Source organism: Rhinoraja longicauda, chromosome 33 (assembly GCF_053455715.1).
Source record: "Rhinoraja longicauda isolate Sanriku21f chromosome 33, sRhiLon1.1, whole genome shotgun sequence".
NCBI lineage: Eukaryota > Metazoa > Chordata > Chondrichthyes > Rajiformes > Arhynchobatidae > Rhinoraja > Rhinoraja longicauda.
In genome coordinates, this window is record NC_135985.1 from 11,579,643 (window position 1) to 11,602,037 (window position 22,395).

A 22,395-nucleotide genomic window follows, 5' to 3' on the forward strand; every position below is an offset into this window, starting at 1 on the left:
CGGGACGTTTCAGTGCCCGGCGCGGCTTGGCCGCTGGACTTAACATCGCCAGTGCGGCTCGGCCACGGGACGTTTCAGTGCCCGGTGCGGCTCGGCCACGGGACGTTTCAGTGCCCGGTGCGGCTCGGCCGCGGGACGTTTCAGTGCCCGGTGCGGCTCGGCCGCGGGACGTTTCGGTGCCCGGTGCGGCTCGGCCGCGGGGCCTTCCATCCTCTTGCGGGGGCTGTGCATGTCGGTTGCCTCGGTAGGGGTCGAGCTGCCTGTCCGTGGGTGCGAGGGGAAGAGAGGGGAAGTTTTGTTGCCTCCATCATAGTGAGGGGGTGTTTGGAGTCACTGTGATGGATGTTTGTGTTGGGGTCGGGTGTCCTGTGTTCTTTTCTTTTTTGCTGTGTCTTGTGACTGCTGAAATTTCGTTCGGTATTTATACCGAATGACAATAAAGTGTTGTTATACTGTTATACTGTTATACTGTTATACTGTTATACTGTTATATTTTCCAGACCTTGGTTGCCATCAGGCATCTTTCACAGTGATGTCCAGCCTCTTACAATAGAGATGTCATTAATGTGGTTGAACAGCCAATCACATCAACAATTCTCAGAGATGGCAGCCCAAGAAGCCAAGAACAAAAGAATTAGCTCATACTTTAAATACTTAAAAATTGTATTAAAAAACTTTAAAATCACGATAAAAGCTGAAATATCATAAACAGCCATGCATTCTTTAAATCACATTCCATTTGAAAAATCTATTCAAGGATATTACAATGCAGATCCATAAAATTGATTTGTAGGACCAGAAGGTTTGCATCTTTGCAAGGATGGCTCAATATTTCATTAAAAACACCCCTGGACCCCATGCACCACAGTGTGACATTTCCATCTTATTTTACTTGAAGTTATCATGTCTTAAATGGATTGCTCATTTCCGAAGTGGAGAAGACTCCGATACAACAGGGTGTAGAGGATGGCAGGACGGAACTGCAGATGCTAGTTTAAACCGAAGAAAGACACAAAATGCTGGAGTAACTCAGTGGGACAGGCAGCATCTTTGGAGAGGAGAAATTGGAGAGAGAGAGAGAGAGGACGTTTCGGGTTGAGATCCTTCAGTCTGAAGAAGGGTCTCGACCCGAAACGTCACCCATTTCTTCTCTACAGAGATGCTGCCTGTCCCACTGAGTTACTCCAGCATTTTGTGTCTATCTTCGGTGTAAACCAGCATCTGCAGTTCCTTCCTACACATTCAGTAAAATGTTATGTGTTGTCTCCACTTGCAGTACCCTGAAGGACCATTCCCTTGTTTCACGTTCCCACACACGTAGACCACTTTCTCAACTCTCACTGTGCTCTTTACCTTAAGTTTCAAGATCTGGTTCTCCATCTGTGCATTCTGTATCTGATGATTCTTCTCCCTCATTTGCTCCTGTGACTGTTTATACGACTTTTGGAGATCTTTCATTTTATCCTGCCTCTTGTTGGCATCTACTGCTGAGTCCAAGAGGGTCCGCTGATAAAAAACAAAGCATCAGGTTACAAATCCTGGCCCGTTGCATGTATCGGTAGCAAATTAGGGCAGCACAGTGGCACAGCTGGTAAAGCCACTGCCTCGCAGCGCCAGGGAACCGGGTTCGATCCTGTCTTTGGTGGCTGTCTGTGTGGAGTTTGTATGTTTGCCCTGTGACTGCGTGGGTTTCCTTTGAGTGTTCCAGTTTCCTCCCACATCTCAAAGACCAGGTTTGTAGGTTAAATGGCATCCGTAAATTGCCCCAAGTGTGTGGGGAATGGATGCGGAAGTGGGATAACGTAGAGCTGGTGTGAACATGTGGTCGATAGTCGGCCTGGACTCGGTGGGTCAAAGGGCTTGTTTCCATTCTAATTCTCTAAACTAAATGTTAACCATCCATTCTGGAATAATTGTTTCAAGCATGTACAATTTGTTTTGTTCCCCTGCTAGCTTTGATCCTTCATTATGTTTTGTGCAGTAATGTGGGGAGGATGCTGAAAGATAAAGCATCGAGGCATTCTCCTCCTTTGCATCCCACAGCACAGGCTCCTGACCCAGACGGTCACCTCTGCTCTTGACACAGGTACTTCATCCATCACTGGATGTCACCAGGTTCCTGATCATGGGAATGACAGCTGTGTGACAAAGTCAATCCATTGAAAGTTGAAGCTGCAGATTTCATAAGGTCACAGGGAATAGGGGCAGAATTAGGCCATTCGGCCCATCAAGTCTACTCTGCCATTCAATCATGGCTGATCTATCTCTCCCTTCTAATCCCATTCTCCTGCAATCTCCTTCTCCTGCAATGTGACAATAGCCAGCGTTCCCATGGCAACGTATCTGATAAGAGTGGGCATTGTTGAAGGTGAGAGGGACAAAGGTTTAAAGGGGATCTGAGAGGTACATTTTTCATTCAAAGGATAGTCGGTATCTGGAATGAATTGCCAAAGGAGATGGTGGAGGCAGAAACGGTGACATTTGTGAGGCATCTGGACAGGCAATAAGGCAGGGGGTAAAGGAATATGGAATTAACGCCGGCAAGCGGGGTTAGTATAGACATGATGGTCAACAGAGGTGTGTTGGGCCAAAAGGCCTGTTGCTGTGCCTTACAACTTTATTATTTAAAGAACCCCCAGTCTATCCACTCCTCACTGTTCTACTTTATTCTGATACTCATATCCCCCAGATGACTTGTAGATTATTCTTTATTGTAGGGAGCTGCTTAGATTTCTAAATAAGTGCTTTGGCAGCTTCTCAAGTATATTTCTGGAGGCCACCATTTCTGATGAACCACCCTGCTTCCTGCCTCCATTTTGTGAACCATCCTCGGTGTCTCTGGAACAAACACATCCCGGGTGACTGATAACCCTCCCCAGCTGCAAGCAAAGTGAGCGATGAGCTTGTACCTGCAAGTCTAACGTCATGGCAGTCAGGGAGTTGTTCATCTGCTTGTACTGATCCAGGGCCGAGGAGTTGCTTTCCACCACCTTCTTCATGTTTGTTTGTTGCGTCTCCGATGCCTGAAACACAAGAAATGAGAGTCATGCTCCATCAAAATACGGAAAAACAGAAAACAAACGGCTGGAGAAACTTGTGCGCAGGAAGGAACTGCAGATGCTGGTCTGAAGAAGGGTCCTGACCCCAAACGTCACCCATTCCTTCTCTCCAGAGATGATGCCTATCCCGCTGAGTGACTCCAGCATTTTGTGTCTATCTTTGCTGGAAGAACTCAACGGGTCAAGCAGCATCCATGGAGGAAGTGGGACGGTGAATAATTTGGGTCCAGACCCTGCATTTCAGCATCTGCATCCCTTGTGCCTCCAGCCAACTGCATCCTGCCAGGGGATTCGACACGTTTTCCTGGACCTGAATGTGAAAAAGTTTTATCAGAGTACGTTGATTCCCTGGTGGTTTGGGGGATTCCAACGTTGGAACGTTATTGGCCAGGAGAGTGTTCGACCAGGAAGACCAGGCAGCTGTGGGAACAGCTGGAAATGTGCAGTGGGGCAGGGAGCACAGCTGGGGGTAAACAGGCCAATCGGCACTGCGCCTGCAGGCTCTTGGCCCGGCTGGTAGTTCTGGAGCTCAGCGTCCCCACTGACTGGCCAGCAATCCAATACTTCCTGCATCTGCAGCCCCAATCCCCAGATCTGAGGAACTGAATCATGCAAACGTATAAATGAGGAGCAGCTTCTCCACTGGGGAGTTCCACCTCTCCTTCTGATTATATTAGACAGTGTAATACACCAGGGAAACAGTCCCTCCAGCCCAATCAGTCCATGCCGACCACCAAGCCCTCACTTTACACATCCCATTATACTTTGTGCCCACCCCCTTCCCTTCCCTCCCCCCTTCCCTTCCCTCCCCCCCCCCCCCCCCCCCCCCCACCCACATACACACAAACACACACACACTCACCCTCACATTCTCCTACTCAGCTCCACACCAGGAACAATTTACATTGACTACCCTTCTCGGATGATACTGAATCTGCAGACAGTTCCGGTGCAGTGGGACTTTCAGCCTGACTCTGAGCTTCGACCAGAGCAGCTCACCGACTTCATCCACACACCCGCACTGGCCCATCCACACACCCACACTGGCTCCCTGTTCCCTCATTTGAAAATCTCTTCATCTCGGTCTTGAAAGAACTAACTGTCCCCGACTACTGCGGAGGGAATTCCAGCCTCGCTCAAAAATCCCCGTGCTGATTCTCATTTATTATTCATCTCTGGCGTGGACAAACCCTGGTGAGGCCGACTCACATTGTCCCGGGCTAATCCCTTTGGGAAGGCGAGGGGCTTCCTCTACCATCCTGCTTTCAAAGGGAGTTGCTGGACATTGACCCAGTTACAGTGAGGGAACAGCAATACAATGCTGGAGTAGCACCAGTAATGGTGCGCCCTAGTTCCAGTAGACAGGGAGCCGTGCAATACTGGGTGTATCCCAGCTCCAAGAGATGGAGGTACACGTCATTTAGTCTACTTATGAATTTGAAAAATATTGGTCAAATCCTGTGGTTTTGCACTTTTGCACCTTGGCATTTTGTTCTAGCAGAGTGTGCAAATGGGATTTGCTGCCACAATCAAACAGCCTCCTCCCATTATTACAGATTAATCATAATGTTCAGGAGTGTGTAGGTGGGAACTGCAGATGCTGGTTTAAACTGGAGATAGGACAAAGTGTTGGAGTAACTCAGCAGGTCAGGCAGCATCTCGGGAGAGAAGGAATGGGTGACGTTTTGGGTCGAGACCCTTCTTCAGACTGATGTCAGGGGAGAGGGAGATACATGGATAACAAAGTGTGAAGTGTGAAAGCAGGATAAAGGGAATGGAGAGCAAGGAAAATATAGAATAGATTATTGTTAGCCGGGTGAAGATAACAAAGCAAACAAAGATAAAAAGAAGGGTATCGACCCGAATCGTCACCCATTCCTTCTCTCCCGAGATGCTGCCTGGCCCGCTGAGTTACTCCAGCATTTTGTGTCTACCTTCAACCTAAACACAGATAAAATGTAGCCGGAGACAGTGCTGGAAATCAGCGGGATATTAGGGCGGCAACAGTGTGCAGTCACAAAGTTAGTGAGCAGGGAGTGTGTGGCCCATAGGGCCTGTTTCTGGGTAACTCCATGACATTCGGGGGTAAACAGGTTGGACAGTCTCCCAGGCTGTTTTGTCTCAAACCAGAGGCAAGAGACTCAATGTAAGGGATCAGCCAGTCAGGGGGAGATGAAAAGAAATCCCCCCATCTTGGGTGCAGTTGATCTTTAGAATTCTTCACCCGAGGGCAGATCATGGAGTATATTCAAGACATAAATTGAGATGTGGAGATTAAAGATATTAAGTGATATGAGGTTATTTCAGAAAGTGGTGCTGAGGTAGAAGATTATCCACGATCTCACTGAGTGGCAGAGCAGGCAAAAGGGGCTGAATGGCCCCATCCCGGTCCTATCTCTGTCGTACAACCCTGCACTAACAAGCCTATAGAAAGTGATGACCCATGTTGGAGACACAAGTGCCTGCAGATGCTGGAATCTTGAGCTAAAAAAAAATAAAAATTGGAGGAACTCAGCGGGTCAGGTAGCATCCGTGGAGGGAAATGGACAATTGAAGTTTGAGAACGTGATCCTTCTTCCTGCCGAGTTACTCCAGCAGTTTGTTTCTCACTCATGAACCATACAGTTGTGATTAATTCACAGGATTTGGAGAGCAGGGGCAGTGATTCCATTTATTACCCGTCCCTTGTTTAGGTGATGGGATCTGTCTCCGTGAGAACTGAGGGTTAGAGATACTTAGGTACAGGCAAGGTTTCCATCAATAAAGGCAACACATTGGTAAAGGCAACTGAAAAAGGGTCTCGACCCAAAACGTCACCCATTCCTTCTCTCCAGAGATGCCGCCTGTCCCGCTGAGTTACTCCAGCATTTTGTGCCTACCTTATATTTAAATTCAAATTTTATTTCATTGGAATTTAAATTCCTGCTAACTGGATTGTGGTATTTGTTTTGATATCTCCAGGATTCCAGCTGCTCTAATGTTTCCCCTTCTTTGCTTCCACTTAACAGTCCGTTGCTGGAGTTAAGAGGCAGAAATACCCATCACCTCCAGCAGATGGCACATTGTCTCCATACAACGGAGGACCGTTGCAGACTGCCAGTCAATGTCGTTGAAAAGCAGGTTAATGAAAATTCCCCAGCCAGCCCCGACATTCGTCCCACTACACAATGGGTGCAGTGTGTACCATCTGCAAAATAGTCTGCAGTTGCACACCTAGGCTACACTGACAACACCTCCTAGACCTAGAACCTCTAGCGTTGGGTTTAAGGCAAATGGGAACACCATCAACTGCTTGGCACCCTCCAAGTTACAAACTAAGGTACAAATTATTCTGACTTGCTGTTCACCACACTTCATGCTCACCAATTCCAAATCCTGAGAACCCCTCCTCAGCTGTGCTGTGGCTGTACCTTCACCAGAAGCACTATAGACTTCATAAGGATAGAGGAGCAGAATTAGGCCATTTGGCCCATCATGTCAACTCTGCCAATCAATCATGGCCGATTTATCTTTCCCTCTCAACCCCATTCTCCTGCCTTCTCCTCATAACCCCCGACACCGTACTAATCGAGAATCTGTCAATCTCCACCTTACAAATATAGATAGAATATAAAAATAGAGCTTTAAGACAACTACAATTTTACCGAGGGCAATTAGAGATGAGCAATAAATGTTGGCTTTGCCAGTGATGGTCAGTGAATATCATGACCACCAAGTTCAAGAATGGCTTCTTCCCAACAACCATCAAGCTCTTGAACACCACATAACAATAACCTCAACCTTGAACTATGGACTGTCTTTGGTTGCACTAAGAACTTTGGGCTTTTTGCACTAGTTGATTATTCAATTTTTTGAATTTTTGTCTAATATATATTATCTCTTTGCATTGTGTTCACATGCCTTTTAAGCTGCTGTTGGAAGAATGTCATTGTTCTGTTGACAATTAAACATTCTTGATTCTCTTGACTCAAAGAATGAATGAAATGAAGATATTCCGCAATTTTCTATTGTTTGTACTTTTAATGGAAGCTGCTTTACAAGGAGCCAGTATTTACCGTAGATCTTCAGCTATGTTGCCCTCCTGGTATACCAGGACAAACCTGAACGTGATGTTTTGCTGCTATATGCTGAGACACTTTGCCCCAGATTGCAAATTCTGACTGAAGGAAGATGCACAACAAATGTTTCATCCTCACAAAAAATGTAAAACTTGTCAGCCTTTCTTTTAACCTTCATGAAATAACTTCATATTTTCTTCTCGACAGTATTTGCAAAAGGGAGGTGCATCCTATTCTCAAGCATTTAAAACATGTCATCAAACACACCCATAACAAAATTGAGACATCCTATTATTGCCAGCTACTTTGGATATAAAATCATCTGGGTTTTTTAAATTGATGTTTTAAGGCAGTTTTGCAGCAGAATTTATGGAAACGTCTTGAGACAAGTGCGGGCAGGTAGGCAGGGGTGAACATTGTGGGCTTTCAGTGGGTGGAGGTAGAGGTGTGAGCCCTTAACTTGAGGGAGGTGCAGGAGATCACAAGTGTGCACTGTAACTCTGCACTTTGTTCTTGATTGCTGGGGAACCCTGTCGGCTGCCCAAGGGTAGGAAAACCCCCTGGAGCAAAACCCAACCTGGGTTGGCCTGGGATTGGGAAGTGAATCAAAGCATTACACATTGACGAGAGATACAAGGAACTGCAGATGCAGGTTTACAAACAACAACAAAAAAAAGTGCTGGATTGACTCAGCGGACGGATCAGGCAGCAACTTTTTCAGTCAGAGTTGTGAATCTGTGGAATTCTCTGCCTCAGAAGGCAGTGGAGGCCAATTCTCTGAATGCATTCAAGAGAGAGCTAGAGAGAGCTCTTAAGGATAGTGGAGTCAGGGGGTATGGGGAGAAGGCAGGAACGGGGTACTGATTGAGAATGATCAGCCATGATCACATTGAATGGCGGTGCTGGCTGGAAGGGCCGAATGGCCTACTTTGCACCTATTGTCTATCTGGAGAACATGGATAGGTGACGTTTCGGGTTGGGACCCTTCTTCAGACTAGACATTGGTGAAGGGAGTGAAATGTTCGCCTGTTAAACATTCTTCCTGACTTGGTTGCTTGTGAAATCGTGTGAAGTGCTGATCCATTCTCAAAGGCTGAAGCTTGCCTCGGGGAGCAAGGCCACAGCTCTGATTCCAGGTGGGGAAGAGCTGCTTGGGGATGACATGACCGCTGGCAGCGGCTGGCCGTGTAGTTGTATCCACTCACCCGCATTTCATCGTTCAGCTGCTGCATTTTCTCCTTCATCCCATTGAACTCGCCAAACATTTGCTTTCTGACTTGTTCCAGCGACTGCCGCACCTGGTAAACAGACAACACGTCCATCAACACAGGGACAGGTTCTCTTCAACGACCGGATTTAAGTCGGGGAACCTATCTCGCCTTTTTCTAAAGAATAACTTAAGCTGATAAATCTTAGCCATGATTCTATGGCCAGGGACATGTGGATCAGAGAACTAGATCAGAGAAATAGTTCTCTCTGCCTCTCCAACCCTGCTGCATTTGATCTTGAGCTCAGCAGGACACGCTCAGTGTGAGCTGGTACACGAACTCCTCCACACCAGCTCTGACACTGTCTTTATAAAACCCATTGTTTTCCTCCATTGGACCCAGAAAAGAGGCATTGGGACTTGCACTGAAGTGCACACAGTGTGGAGTTTGTCAGTGTGGGATATGTCTCACACCAGCAGCCCCACCATCCCATCACAGTGTACCGAATTGCATTGTTATTCAACAACAATAACCGCAGTCAGGCAACTCTTCACTGAAACCTGGTAGAGAGCTGTCTCTGAGTCCCGGGCTGTGAAACCAGCTTCACTTGGCTACTTCTGAACCGTTGTGGATTTTAACCTTTGAACAAACAGTGCAACAAACCAAACAAACCCAGAGTTATCATCAACCATCACCCACCTCCTTGATGTATTTCATTTCCTCTTTCAGCTGGTTAACCGACCACTCGTACACAACCACCTCTGCGTTATTTGTGTCAGCTCGTTGAACCACACCATACACCGTGCCTTTGGGAGTGGAGTTGGAACCAAAGCCATTGTGAAGAGGCTGCAAGAAATGACAGGCCATTTAATTACTTCACAGAACAACGAACAATAAAGCAGAGGAACAAGCCTATCGACCCACCATCTCTGTGCCAAACATGATGCCTACTTAACTAATCTTAACATGATGCCTGCATTTTGGTCCTTATCCCTCAATTCCCTGCTGTTCATGTGCCTGTCTAAATGTCTTTTCAATCTTGTTATCATATCAGCTTCCACCACCTCCATAAATGCTGCTCTGCTTGCCCTTTATATAGAAATGTGGACATAGAGAAACATAGAAACATAGAAAATAGGTGCAGGAGTAGGCCATTCGGCCCTTCGAGCCTGCACCGCCATTCAATATGATCATGGCTGATCAGCTCAGTAACCTGTACCTGCCTTCTCTCCATACCCCCTGATCCCTTTAGCCACAAGGGCCACATCTAACTCCCTCTTAAATATAGCCAATGAACTGGCCTCAACTACAATTGTGGACATGCATATTTATTCATTTAATTAAATAGAGATTAACTAATTTTCCTAATTTTCTTAGCGTTCTCATCTCTAAACCCCTTCACTACAAAACTGATCTTCCCGCTTCCGAAATGCTTGCTACTGGAACCAACTTCAAACCACCTCCAATGTTGGTCTCATCCACCTTTGGTCTGGAATCCTTCTCTATAACACTTGCATTCACATAATTACCTGCATAACTTTGACCATTCTGCATGCAGTGAGTTTACTTAAACCTTAAAGCAAACATTTATTAACTTAGAATTAAGACAAAAACGTGCATGATGTATTTGCACGTGCCGAGCACAAATTCAACAGAAAGTCTCCATCTTGTTGCCTTTAACACCCTCTCTCTATTCCTTCTTCTGGTAACCTGCAGTCTTGCATCCTGATTTTCCTTCTTCCAATTCCTAAGCTGTTCTTATTATTTCCCTTTTCACCTTTGGATTGCTCTCTATATCTGTCTTAAAGTCTCTGGCCCCCCCTGGCTTTGATCAGACGGCTCAGCATATCCAAGAGATTTAAGGCTGAGATGTTCCTGTTCCAATGGAGGCTGTGTTCCACATTGCACTCACTATCTGAGCCCACAGCAGCATTTCAGTGCAGCCAATGTTAATACTGACTTTGATTAGTCTAAAGAAGGGACCCAACCCGAATTGTCATCTGTCCATTTCCTTCCGCAGATGCTGCCTGACCTGCTCAGTTCCTCCACCAGTCTGCATTTGGCAGTGAGCTTTAACACTGAGCTTTCATGCCATGATATATCTGTGGCAGCTGCATGGGAATTTGCATTGCAGATTAACAACCTAGATCTGACCACGGTGTAAGGAAATTCTGCTTGTGGTGTTTTGTAATGTTAACCTTCAATCTGACGTAAACTCAAAAATCACCAAGCAGTTCAGAAACACGGGCAGATTTGGTCACATCTACTCTGCCATTGTGGCGAGCCCAGTGTCTTATCAACATCCCATCCCAAGAAACTGCCCAAGGACAAGACTCATTTTATAATTACATTCTGAACCACCTTCCTATTGTGTGCCCTTTGTGGCCGATAACTTGCAGTAACTTCTGTCAGCTCAGCAGCAAGGTGATCCTCATATATAATGGCGTCTGTTGCAAAAGGATTCGTTTCAGATATTTGAATGCAGTTAGCTGCTGCAGGGAGAGGCTAGACAGACCTGGGCTGTTCTCTCTGGAGCACTGGAGGTGACAGGGAGACCTGGTAGATGTAGAAAACAATCAAATACTAGAGGGCATGACCTGAAGGTGAGGTGAGGGCCAGGAACGTGCTGCCAAGGGTGTGGTTGAGGCAGATACAACAGTACGATAGTGGCATTAAAGAAACTTTTGGACAGGCACATGGATACGCAGGAAAACTGGAGGAATCTGTAATATGTGCAGGCAGATCAGAGTTGGTCTTGGTTTAATGTTTGGCACAGACATTGTGGGCCGAAGGGCCTGCCCTTGCACTGTGTCCTATGTTCTATTAATCTCACTCACACTGATGTTCCTTCAAAGGACACCTAATCCAACAAAGAATGTCGTTTTAGTCTGCCTACATTACAGGTTGAAATATTTTCAGCACAAACACAGGCCTGAAAGTTAATCAGCATGTGGATTCAGAAACACGCTTATGTACTTGAAAGACTTTACCCTCATTGAACAGGAAATTTAAAAAATCAAAAACATTTCTCCAGCGATACTAAACAAAGAAGCTACACAAACACTTTGGGCATTTACACATCAAATACAGAAGCTCAGGTTTGGTTTAGTTTAGTTTATTATTGTCACGTGTACCGAGGTACAGCGAAAAGCTTTTGTCTGTGTGCCATTGATGAGGCTACCAAGGTACTAGTGGATTCTTCAGACTTGGGGCCTAAGGAAAAGGGAATTAACCAGCATTGGTTGCTGAATAGAGCCCTGTTTATATATCATGAGTCCCTGGTCTTCCCCAGCATTGCTGCTTTGGGCAAAGTATCTGGACATTGCTCACTGCTCCCGGAGTTAAACTGCACGTAGTGGTAGGAATGGGCAGATGAAGTGAGGAACACAGTCACAGTGGAATGGACCCACTGTCATCAGCCACACACCCTCTCTTGCTCCCAACACCACAGCCACTCAGTCCTCTCATCCCCCACCTCCCACATCCCACCCACCCACACCACACCCTCCCACAACCCCTCGTCTCCCCACCCTCCCACAACCCCTCATCCCCCACCCACCCACACCCTCCCACACCACACTCTCCCACAACCCCCACCCCCCCCCACAACCCCCACGCCCTCCCACAACCCCCACACACTCCCACAACCCCCACACACTCCCACACCCACACCACACCCTCCCACAACCCCCACGCCCTCCCACAACCCCCACACCCTCCCACAACCCCCACACCCTCCCACAACCTCCCACAACCTCCCACAACCCCAACACCCTCCCACAACCCCACCTCCCACAACCCCCACACCCTCCCACAACCCCACCTCCCACAACCCCCACACCCTCCCACAACCCCACCTCCCACAACCCCACCTCCCACAACCCCCACACCCTCCCACAACCCCCACACCACACCCTCTCACAACCCCCACGCCCTCCCACAACCCCACACCCTCCCACAACCCCACACCCTCCCACAACCCTCCCCACACCCTCCCACAACCCCCCCCACACCCTTCCACAACTCCCACACCATCCCACAACCCCCACACCCTCCCACAACTCTCTCACACCCTCCCACAACCCCCACACCCTCCCACAACCCCCACATCCTCCCACAACCCCACACCCTCTCACACCCTCCCACAACCCCCACGCCCTCCCACAACCCCACACCCTCCCACAACCTCCCACAACCCCACACCCTCTCACACCCTCCCACAACCCCACACCCTCCCACAACCCCACCTCCCACAACCCCCACGCCCTCCCACAACCCCACACCCTCCCACAACCCCCACACCTCCCACAACCCCCGCAACCCCCACCACACCCTCTCACACCTTCCCACAACCCCCACACCCTCCCACAATGCTCATGGTATGTGGTGGAACCTGAATGTCAGTGGCTTAGATGATAAAATACTGAACGGTTCTTTCATTCTATTTTTAAAAGTTGAAACTATGTGGACCTGCAAGTCTTCTGGCAGTTTCCATTGCGTTGGTTCTGAACCAACAGAAAGTGCAATGATGATAAATCTTCAGCACACGGACTTTGCTTACTCAGTGCTGCCACTGACACCCAGCTGGTTAAACCTGTTAAGCTCCTTGAAACAACGTCAGAAATTAAAATTAATTTATTTTCTCCCGTTCCCAGTTTTGAAAAATAATCTGGGGTCTGAAATGTTTACTCTTGTTTCTCCTTCTGTCTCCACCCACGCTGCCTGTTTCTGACATTTATTTTCTTTATTCCACCATTTCCGATTCAGACAACATGGCAGTATCCCACTTACATGATCGACCAGCACAAAAACTCTTTTCATTGACTTATCATTGACTTACAGCCAAAGTCTACGTACACAAGGAGACACAAGAGACCACAGATGATGGAACCTTGAGCAAAAAGCAAACTGCCGGGGGGAAATCAGTGGGTCAGGCAGCATCTGTGATGGGAAATGGAAATGTCATTTCAGACCAGCACCCTTCTTCAGACTGGTGGAGTAGAGGGGAGATAGCTGAGAGAAAGAGGCGAGGGGAAGGGGTGGGGAAAGAGATGGCAGGTAAGGAAGAGTTAATTGGCAGATGAGAGAAGGGTGGAGATAGAAAGATGTTGGTGGCGGAGAAAGCAAAAGGGTGCAGGTGTTGGAATCTAGATAAGGAAGGAATGTAGGGAGTGAAATGTAGAGCCAGAGGGAGGGACAGTGGGTGGAATGGAACCTACGCTGCCCACACACCTTGCGTCCACTCTCCACACCCCCATCACCCAGTTCTTTTTCCTTCCTCCACCCGTTCATCTCCTAACCCTCCCTACTCCATTTTCCTTCCCCTCTCCCCCCTCCTATCCACCATCTGGCTTTACATTTCATTCCACACTCGCCTTCCCCCACAGTTTCTGCAATCTGAACCCTTTTGTCTTCTCCGCCTCCAGCCGAATTAATATCTGCATCTTCTCTCATCCTCCTGACCCAATCCTCACCTGGATCCACCCCTCACTTGCCAGGTCTTACTCCACGTCTTTCCCTCCAGTTGAGGACATCTCCCCTCTACTTCATCAGAGTGAAGAAGGATCCTGACCCGAGAAATTATCTGTCCACTTCTCTCCACAGATGCTGCCTGATCTGTTGTGTTCTTGATTTTCAGCTCTGTGTAGACAAGCCTGCTAAAACTAGTCTGCACCATTTAAATGTTTACTGTAGGTTAAAATCACATGTGCAAATTGACAGGCCTATTCACATTCTTCTCTGTCTGCACAAGGGACATGCACCCATTTCCCCCCTCCATTCCTTCCTCGGGCTTCACAATTTGCAACTCTTCATTCAGTCGCGCACCAACCACGCCAGAGATTAAGGCCACTTAACGCCTGGCCTTTATTCCAACCATACAACTATCAACCCCGCCTCGGCCCAGCCTCCTATGTCCACCTATTGCCTGCCACACTCTGCCCCACCCCTGCCTCTTCTTTTCCCAGCTTTCTCCACAACCCGCAACAATCAGACTGAAAAAGGTCCCAACCCGAAACATCAGCTGTCCATGTTCTCCAGAGATGCTGCCTGACCCATTGAGTTACTCCAGCATTTTGTGTCGATCTTCGGTGTAAACCAGCACCTGCACTTCTGTGTTTCTGCCACGTGAGTGAACTGTACAAGGAAGAAGTCGCACTGATGTGCTTTCCTATCATTGCCCAGGCACTTTGTACAGCATTGCATGTCCGCACAGTTTGCCTTTGAGGTGTGTAGCAAACACAACAGCCACTTTATTTGTAGGGAAGCACTCTGCTTAAAAATACAGCCCTTTATGGTAGACAAAAAATGCTGGAGTAACTCAGCAGGACAGGCAGCATCTCTGGAGAGAAGGAATGGATGACGTTTCGGGTCGAGTCCCTTCTTCAGCCCTTTATGGTAGTTCTTACCAAGTCAACTCTTCATCTCAGTGGATAGTCAAGTGTATGAGGTGCAAGGCGCTCCCTTGTTGCCCTGGCAATGCTCAAAATAACATCACCAGGCTGACTGCGCCTTGGTGCTTGCAGGGCAGTGCTGGCATTACCCACGCAGGGCCACTGCTAACAACTCCCCCCCCGTCTCATCATCTGTTCCTGGTGCATCAATTTTGACCCAAGTTGGTTGTTACCGGGATTTGTGGTTACCTGGAGTTTCTCCCCCCACCACCTCAATGAGAGAACGAGGGAAGGCTAACTGAAAGTTTCAGAATGTCTCATGACCACAGACACGGATGGAGCGAGACAGGTGAGGGTGAAGGAGGTATGGAACAGGAGGGGTATCTCTCCCCACTCCTCTCCCCACTCCCCACTCCTCTCCCGGCCCACATGTCCTGTCCAGAGAAAGGACCCCCCTAGTGGGAGGCAAAAGGAAGGAAACACTCCCCTCTCTCTAGAATTCCAATAATTCAGTCTCGGTTAGTGGAGTAGTCAGATATCTTGCATAGTAAACGTTGTTCCAGTGGTGAAGGAGCCTTGGCAAAATGCCACTCAAGAAGGTCGCTCAAACAACTGAACAGAGAAGGTGTGCATGGCATTGTACTCTGGTGCTGCTCTAAACTGGCATCACAGTCCGACAGCCCTCAGCCACCTCGAGTCCTTCCAGTAATTAAACCATCTTGGGAAAAACCCTTCAGGCACTAGGAGTAGTAACAAGTAGTAAGCAGAGGCCTCCAGCCTCACAGCCTCTCATTATGATGGGGAAGCAAGAAGCAAGTAAACTAGAATGCACGCAAAATACTGCAGAAATATGAAACAAGAACAGAAGACACTGGAAACACTGTGAGGAACGTGTAGCACCAGTGTAATGAGAAACAGGGCTACGATTTTGGGTCAATGAACTGTCAACCATTTGTTAAAGTATGTACTATCATCTCCATAGCTAAATCAATGGCCACCTTTCCACAACTTGGCAGAGTATAAACTTCCCAAAGACGCTCTGCGTCGTGATCATCGCCAGCCATGAACTATGGATGGCCACTGGAATTACAGATCCATCATTCATTCATTGATGAGATTATTTATTGCTAAAATGTTCATGAAAACTGGACCGCTATACCATGGATTGCTACATAGACTGGTGTTTATCTACACAAATCCCACTTGCCAGCATTAGTTTAGTTTAGTTTAGAGAAACAGCGTGGACACAGGCCCTTTGGCCTACCGAGTCCACACCAACCAGCAATCCCCGCACACTAACACTATCCTACACACACTCGGGACAATTTACATTTATACCAAGCCAATTAGCCTACAAACCTGTACGTCTTTGGAGTGTGGGAGAAAACCGAAGATCCCAAAGAAAATCCACGCAGGTCATGAGAACGTACAAACTCCATACAGACAAGCACCCGTAGTCAGGATCAAACCCGGGTCTCTGGTGCTGTAATTAAACCACTACGCCACTGTTACGGAGATGTTTGGCCAGTTATGCACATTTACTTGAAGTAGTTCGCTCCATAGATCCCGATATCCTTTTAACTCAAACCAATCTTTGGTCCAGATTCAGGAAAAGTTTCTTCCCAGTTGTTATCAGGCAACTGAAAGGTCCTCTCATTAGTTAAAGTTCAACCCTGACCTCCCATCTATCTCACTGGAGAACTTTAAACAATCTTTATTCAGACTTAGGGCGGCACGGTAGCGCAGCGGTAGAGTTGCTGCTTTACAGCGAATGCAGCGCCGGAGACTCAGGTTCGATCCTGACTACGGTTGCTGCACTGTAAGGAGTTTGTACGTTCTCCCCGTGACCTGCGTGGGTTTTCTCCGAGATCTTCGGTTTCCTCCCACACTCCAAAGACGTACAGGTATGTAGGTTAATTGGCTGGGTAAATGTAAAAATTGGCCCTAGTGGGTGTAGGATAGTGTTAATGTACGGGGATCGCTGGGCGGCACGGACTTGGAGGGCCGAATAGGCCTGTTTCCGGCTGTATATATATGATATGATATGACTTTATTGGACTTCATTGTTATATCCTGCACTAAATGTTGTAACTTTTATCCTTTATCCGTGCTCTGTGGACAGCTTGATTGTATCCACGTATCGTCTTTTCTTTGACTGGATTGCACGCAAACAAAATCTTTTCACTGTCCCTCGGCACATGTGACAATAAATTAAACTAAACTATTCATTTTCCCTTCCCTTCAGCAATGTCCTGAGCCATACTTCAACTTCCTGGCTCTTCCTTTCTCCCAATACCTTCTCCCACTCAGGTGGAGATAGTGTTAACCCAATGGTCCCATGTCACTGACAGCATCATTAGACAGCAAAGAAACACATTATTACGTGTCTAAAACCTCCTCTTGAACTCCCCCTCTCCATCTGGTGATCGCTTATTTCATGCAGAACTTCCGAGACATCTTCATGTGTTTTGGACAATCGACTTTACTTCAGTCACGTGAAGTTTTGAGACTAACATGTTATTAACTCTACACTTCACTCAATATCCTCAATCTTGCAAAACGTTCGTTCTTTCCCACTGGCACGGCTCTGAACGTGTCAATAAATCATTTCTGATTCATTTGTATTCCAATTAAAAAAACATTCACCATAAAGAATTTTGCCACTGTGCATACAATACATTGATTTAACAATAGTATATTTTTATGTACTTTAAGTAAAAAAAATGATTTTGTCCAACAAGCTACTGTGACTCGATGACACGTTATTACACTGCCACTTTAATGCAGAGAGCAGAGGGACTGGGATATTGATTCAATCAGGATCTCGCCTGTGCTCCACCTTGCCCATCTGTGCTTGCAGTGCACACATTGTAAACGACAGGACAATCCTCCCGAGGTTGGTGATTGATTAGTTGTTTTTCCCTTGCCCATGTGGAGGATGTGATGACCCAATTTTTCCGCACAATCTCCTCTGTGGAGAAGGCTGTTAGCAGTTCACAGTCTCAGCCATCTCAATGTCACTCACCAAACCCACTCACATGTACATCTGTGCTTGCCTACAAACAGGAGCCAGCAGACGTCAACAGATACTCTGGCAAAGCTCCAGGTTTCACCTTGTCCACAAACTCCAAACAATACCTCTCTATTCTTAAGGCTTGAATGTTTTTAGCTGCTTATTATCATCAGCGCAGTTCTGCAGGGTTAGTACTGAGAATGTTCTCTCCAGCACTCAGGGGAAGGTGCGTTCCACGGCAGCCACTTTGCCTTCACGTTTTTAATATTGATCGCATGGCAGAATAAAATAAATATGCAGGAGGCAGAGTTTGTCAATTAAGAGATTAGAAATGAGTAGAAATGAGTATATTGCTACTGACTAGAAGGCTGCAAAAAATACAGCACAGTGGCGCAGCGAGTAGAGTTGCTGCCTTTCAGCTCCAGTGACTCGGGCTTGATCCTCTCCTCTGGTGCTGTCTGTGCGGAGTCTGCACGTTCTTCCCGTGACCGGTTGGGATTCCTCCGGGTAATCCAATTTCCTCCCACATCCCAAAGATGTGCTAGTTGGTAGGTTGTTTGGCTGCTGTAAATTGCCCCCAGTATGTAGACGAGGGGTAGAATCTGGGGCATTAATGGGATGTGAGGAGCATAAAATGGGATTAGTGTAGATTTAGTGTAAATGGGAGTTTGACAGTCCATACAGAGTGGGCAGAAGGGCCTGTCTCTGTGCAGCAGAAGCCATGACAAATGGGGGGGGCACATTAATACCACCTTTATACCACCACAGGCCCATCAATGCACACTCTATAAGATAGTAACTCTTTATTTGCAAACATCTTCCCCCCTCTACTGACATCCTTGCTGAGGTACAGCACAGAAGACGACGGATGGTTTTCAGTATCAAACCTATGCACGAACTGGGAGCTATTATTTGAGTGGCCACCGTGACTAGCGAAGGGTGGTCATCTTGGAAAAGTGCAGCCTCTATTCATCGTCTTTTCCAGAGTAAAAAATAGGAAGCAGCCCGGAGTAAAATGGCAGCACTTTGAGACAGGCTATCTCAGACTCAGAGAGCCCCAGAAACAGACCACCTGCTCACGCTCTTGATTAGATGGAGAATGCAAACTCCTCATCCAAATAAGCATCCTTTGTCAGAAAAACATCGGAAATTTTAAAGCATGTCCCTCAATTATCATCACAAACTAGGAGAAAATTACTGGTGGTGGCTTGGTTAGAGGGTTGAAATGCTTTCGGTCAACATTGCTGAGGACTTGCACTGCAGAGGTCTGCGACCCAGTTGTGCTGTTTTTTTACTGCAGTTCCTCCAAAATCCAAACAACCAAAACAAAAGATTAAGGAACCATGTGCAAATTCAGTGAGCCTGGCATCTCCACCACAGACCGCATTACAGCAACGACTGCACGCTATCAGCAAGACCAACCCACCAACTAATCATTTCACAGCTCAAACTAATCACCATGGTAAGCCGTGATTAGCTCCAATGTTTGGGAGCCTTTGAGAAGATACCGAAAATTAAGTTTATTCTTTCAGGCCATTGGTACAAAAGGCATACCATTTATTTTAAAACGAAAACATCAACAGCAGATGTACCTCGATATAATTAAACAAACATTATGGATTTCTTTAATAATCATTTAGAAATCATTAAAATATTAGTCATAGATGACGCACAAGGCACCGATTAACATGCTTAGATTTTGTGCAAATCATTTTCAGTGCATTAATTAAACTGCACCATACGCTCTCCAGTACTGAAGGAATATTTTTAAGTCAATTGTTTTCAGAAGAGGTAAAGGGGAAGTCCAATTTCACTGCCAGAGGCCAAACATTATATTTGTTCGTAGGCAAGAGAGTGACGGTGGAAAGCACATTAAAATACTTGCATAATTTTGGGTGCAGTTTGTATTCTGATGGATGGAAATGTCAGGAGGAAAGTTTCAGAAGTGTGTGTGAATCAGATCATTATACAAGGATTGCAATGTTGACTTTCAAACAGCGTATCTGGATGGTATTTAGTGTTGTGGCATTGTGTATGCCAAAGTCCATCTCATCGCACCTGCCTCAAAGTATCAAAGCAGATACAAAAGGCAAGGCAGCTCAATACAAAAGGCAAGTCCACAGCAGCTGCTTCCTTTTATTAAACGGGTGCCCTTATCTTAGTTAAAAATGAATAAGGGAATGTCCAGCTACTTGTTAACAATGATGTGGATTTCACTGCTCCACTGCTTACATAGAACCTCTCTGCCTTTAACTATCTTCATCCCCAGTGCTGTGCATCTACAAACTTTACTCTTAATGTGTACAAACTTGGGGGGCATCTGTAGGGTTGCCAACTGTCCCGTATTAGCCGGGAGATCCCATATTTTGGGCTAAATTGGCTTGTCCCATATTAGGCCTGGGGGGCGCTGTAGGCCCGGACAGTGTAGGTAGGAAAAAAACTGCAGATGCTGGTTAAAATCTGTGCCTACCTTCCGGACAGTGAAGGTCGGGACAGTGTCGGCACAGAGGCCCGGGCGCCGCTGAACGGAGGTTGCATAGCAACCAGCCTCCCGGCCTGGGCAGCCACCATTGGTGGAGCAGGAGCAGGTGGCAGCTGGCTGGGTGGGGTCACGTAGGGCGTTGACGTCACCTTGTCCCATATTTGGGAGTGAGATAGTTGGCACCCCTAGGCATCAGTAGTAACACGAGAAGTAAGAGCCCAAGTCGGTCACATTGCCCCTGGAGTTGATTGGTCTTTTAGTAAGACCATGGCTGACCTGACCATTGGCCTCAACTTCACCTTGTTGTCCAATCTCTGTAAGTCTCGACACTCTCAAAAAATACATACACATCACCCTTGAATACACTTGATGACTTTGACTCCACAGCTCCAAGGATTAAAGCATCAAGAATTTGTTCCTGAATGTTTCTGAAACTATGTCTCCACTAGTGGGAGAGTCTAGGACCAGAGGTTATAGCCTCAGAATTAAAGGATATTCCTTTAGAAAGGAGATGAGAAGGAATTTCTTTGGTCAGAGAGTGGTGAAGCTGTGGAATTCTTTGTCGCAGAAGGCTGTGGAGGCCAAGTCAATGGATAGCAGAGATAGATAGATTCTTGATTAGTATGGGTGTCAGGGTTTATGGGGAGAAGGCAGGAGAATGGGGTTAGGAGGGAGAGATAGATCAGCCATGATTGAATGGCGGAGTAGACTTGATGGGCCGAATGGCCTCATTCTGCTCCTATCACTTATGACCTTATAAATTAACATTTACAAAAGGAATTTTACACATCCTTCTCTCCTCATTGGCTTGGGATCTGTTTTTGTTCCACCTCTTTAATGTATTAATTCACCACCTTCTATGTACAGCCTGTATCCCTCTGCTCCTTCCCGATCCAAGAGGTTGGCCATATACCGTTTTTACATTGTAATTGTATCTGTCTCCACCACCTTCCACTTCAGCTGATTACTGATAAATAGTCGAGTATTTATTGTCATGTGCACAAGTGCGGTGAGATACAGGTACAATGAAACTCTCGCTTACGGCAACATCACAGACACATTGACTTGGAGAACACACAAAACGATTAGAATGTGGACGTAAACTGTAGCACCCCGTGGAGTCTCACAGTCACAGGGTGAACATACAAATTCTACACAGACAGATTAACGGTGAGGTGGCAGGCAGCTCTACCAGCTGTGCCTCTGTGCCAGCCAGCCTCACGAGTGATTGGTAATGAAGAAGAAGCTCGAGGTCATCGTCAAGCCTCCCTTCCCCACCCAGAGCTTCGGAGATCTGGTCGAGCCCCATGTCAGGTTTATCCGTGGAAATTGAGATCACGAGGTACACGCCACCTCGATCCAGTTACCACCAACACCAAGAATTGACAGTAAACCTTGTTATTATTGCTGCCAGCACCAAATCTCTCATCAAAACAATTACTCACAGTCAAACAATGGTGGATGTGCTTGGCCTAATCAAAGGATTCTTACACCGTTCCCACTGCAAGTCAATTGATCAACGTTTGGTGAAAACACCATAATAATGTTTTGGAAACTGAATAACTTTTAGTTTAGATTAGAGTTACAGTGTGGAAACAGGCCCTTCAGCCCACCGAGTCCACTCTGACCCGCGATCGCCCGTACACTAGTTCTATCAATTTTACAGAACCCAATTAACCTACAAAGCTGCACGGATTTGGAATGTAGGAGGAAACCGGAGCATCCGGAGGAAAACGACGCAGTCACAGGGAGAACGTACACACTCTGTACAGACTGCACCCGTAGTCAGGATTGAACACGGGTCTCTGGCGCTGTGAGGCAGCAACTCTACCGCTGCATCGCTGTGTCCCACCAACTTCTATTTACATAGCATCTTTAATGTAGCAAAACATGCCAAGGCATTAACCAAAGGGGCTAATAAAGCCATTGAAAAGGTTTTCAAAACAGCCGAGTGATGGCAAGAACACAGTCAGGCAATGTTATGATGGTGGAAAAATGAGCCAGTGTTAGAATGTGGATATGTGGTTAGGAGCTCAAAGTGGCAGCAAATCCATCAATTTTCTGAGCAAGCTGGTTGATGTTCCCAAGCAGGCACGAGAGTCAATGGTTGGGATGAGGACAAAGGTGATGGTCTTCCCGAAACTGTGGAGAAATTTCTCATGACACAGTACTGGGCACCTGAC

General features: G+C 46.9%; 1 protein-coding gene across 2 annotated transcripts in view; it reads right to left on the reverse strand.

Annotated features, from left to right (window-relative positions):
• LOC144609053 (myocardial zonula adherens protein-like) overlaps nucleotides 1-22,395 on the reverse strand; it is a 42,937-nt gene that overhangs the window by 15,780 nt on the left and 4,762 nt on the right. For both annotated transcript variants that reach the window (XM_078427395.1, XM_078427396.1), the window contains 4 exons: nucleotides 9,025-9,171; nucleotides 8,323-8,415; nucleotides 2,910-3,023; nucleotides 1,354-1,506 (listed from right to left, as the gene is read on the reverse strand). In XM_078427395.1, the coding sequence (XP_078283521.1) occupies nucleotides 1,354-1,506; nucleotides 2,910-3,023; nucleotides 8,323-8,415; nucleotides 9,025-9,171 (507 nt within the window). The remainder of the gene's footprint in view (nucleotides 1-1,353; nucleotides 1,507-2,909; nucleotides 3,024-8,322; nucleotides 8,416-9,024; nucleotides 9,172-22,395) is intronic.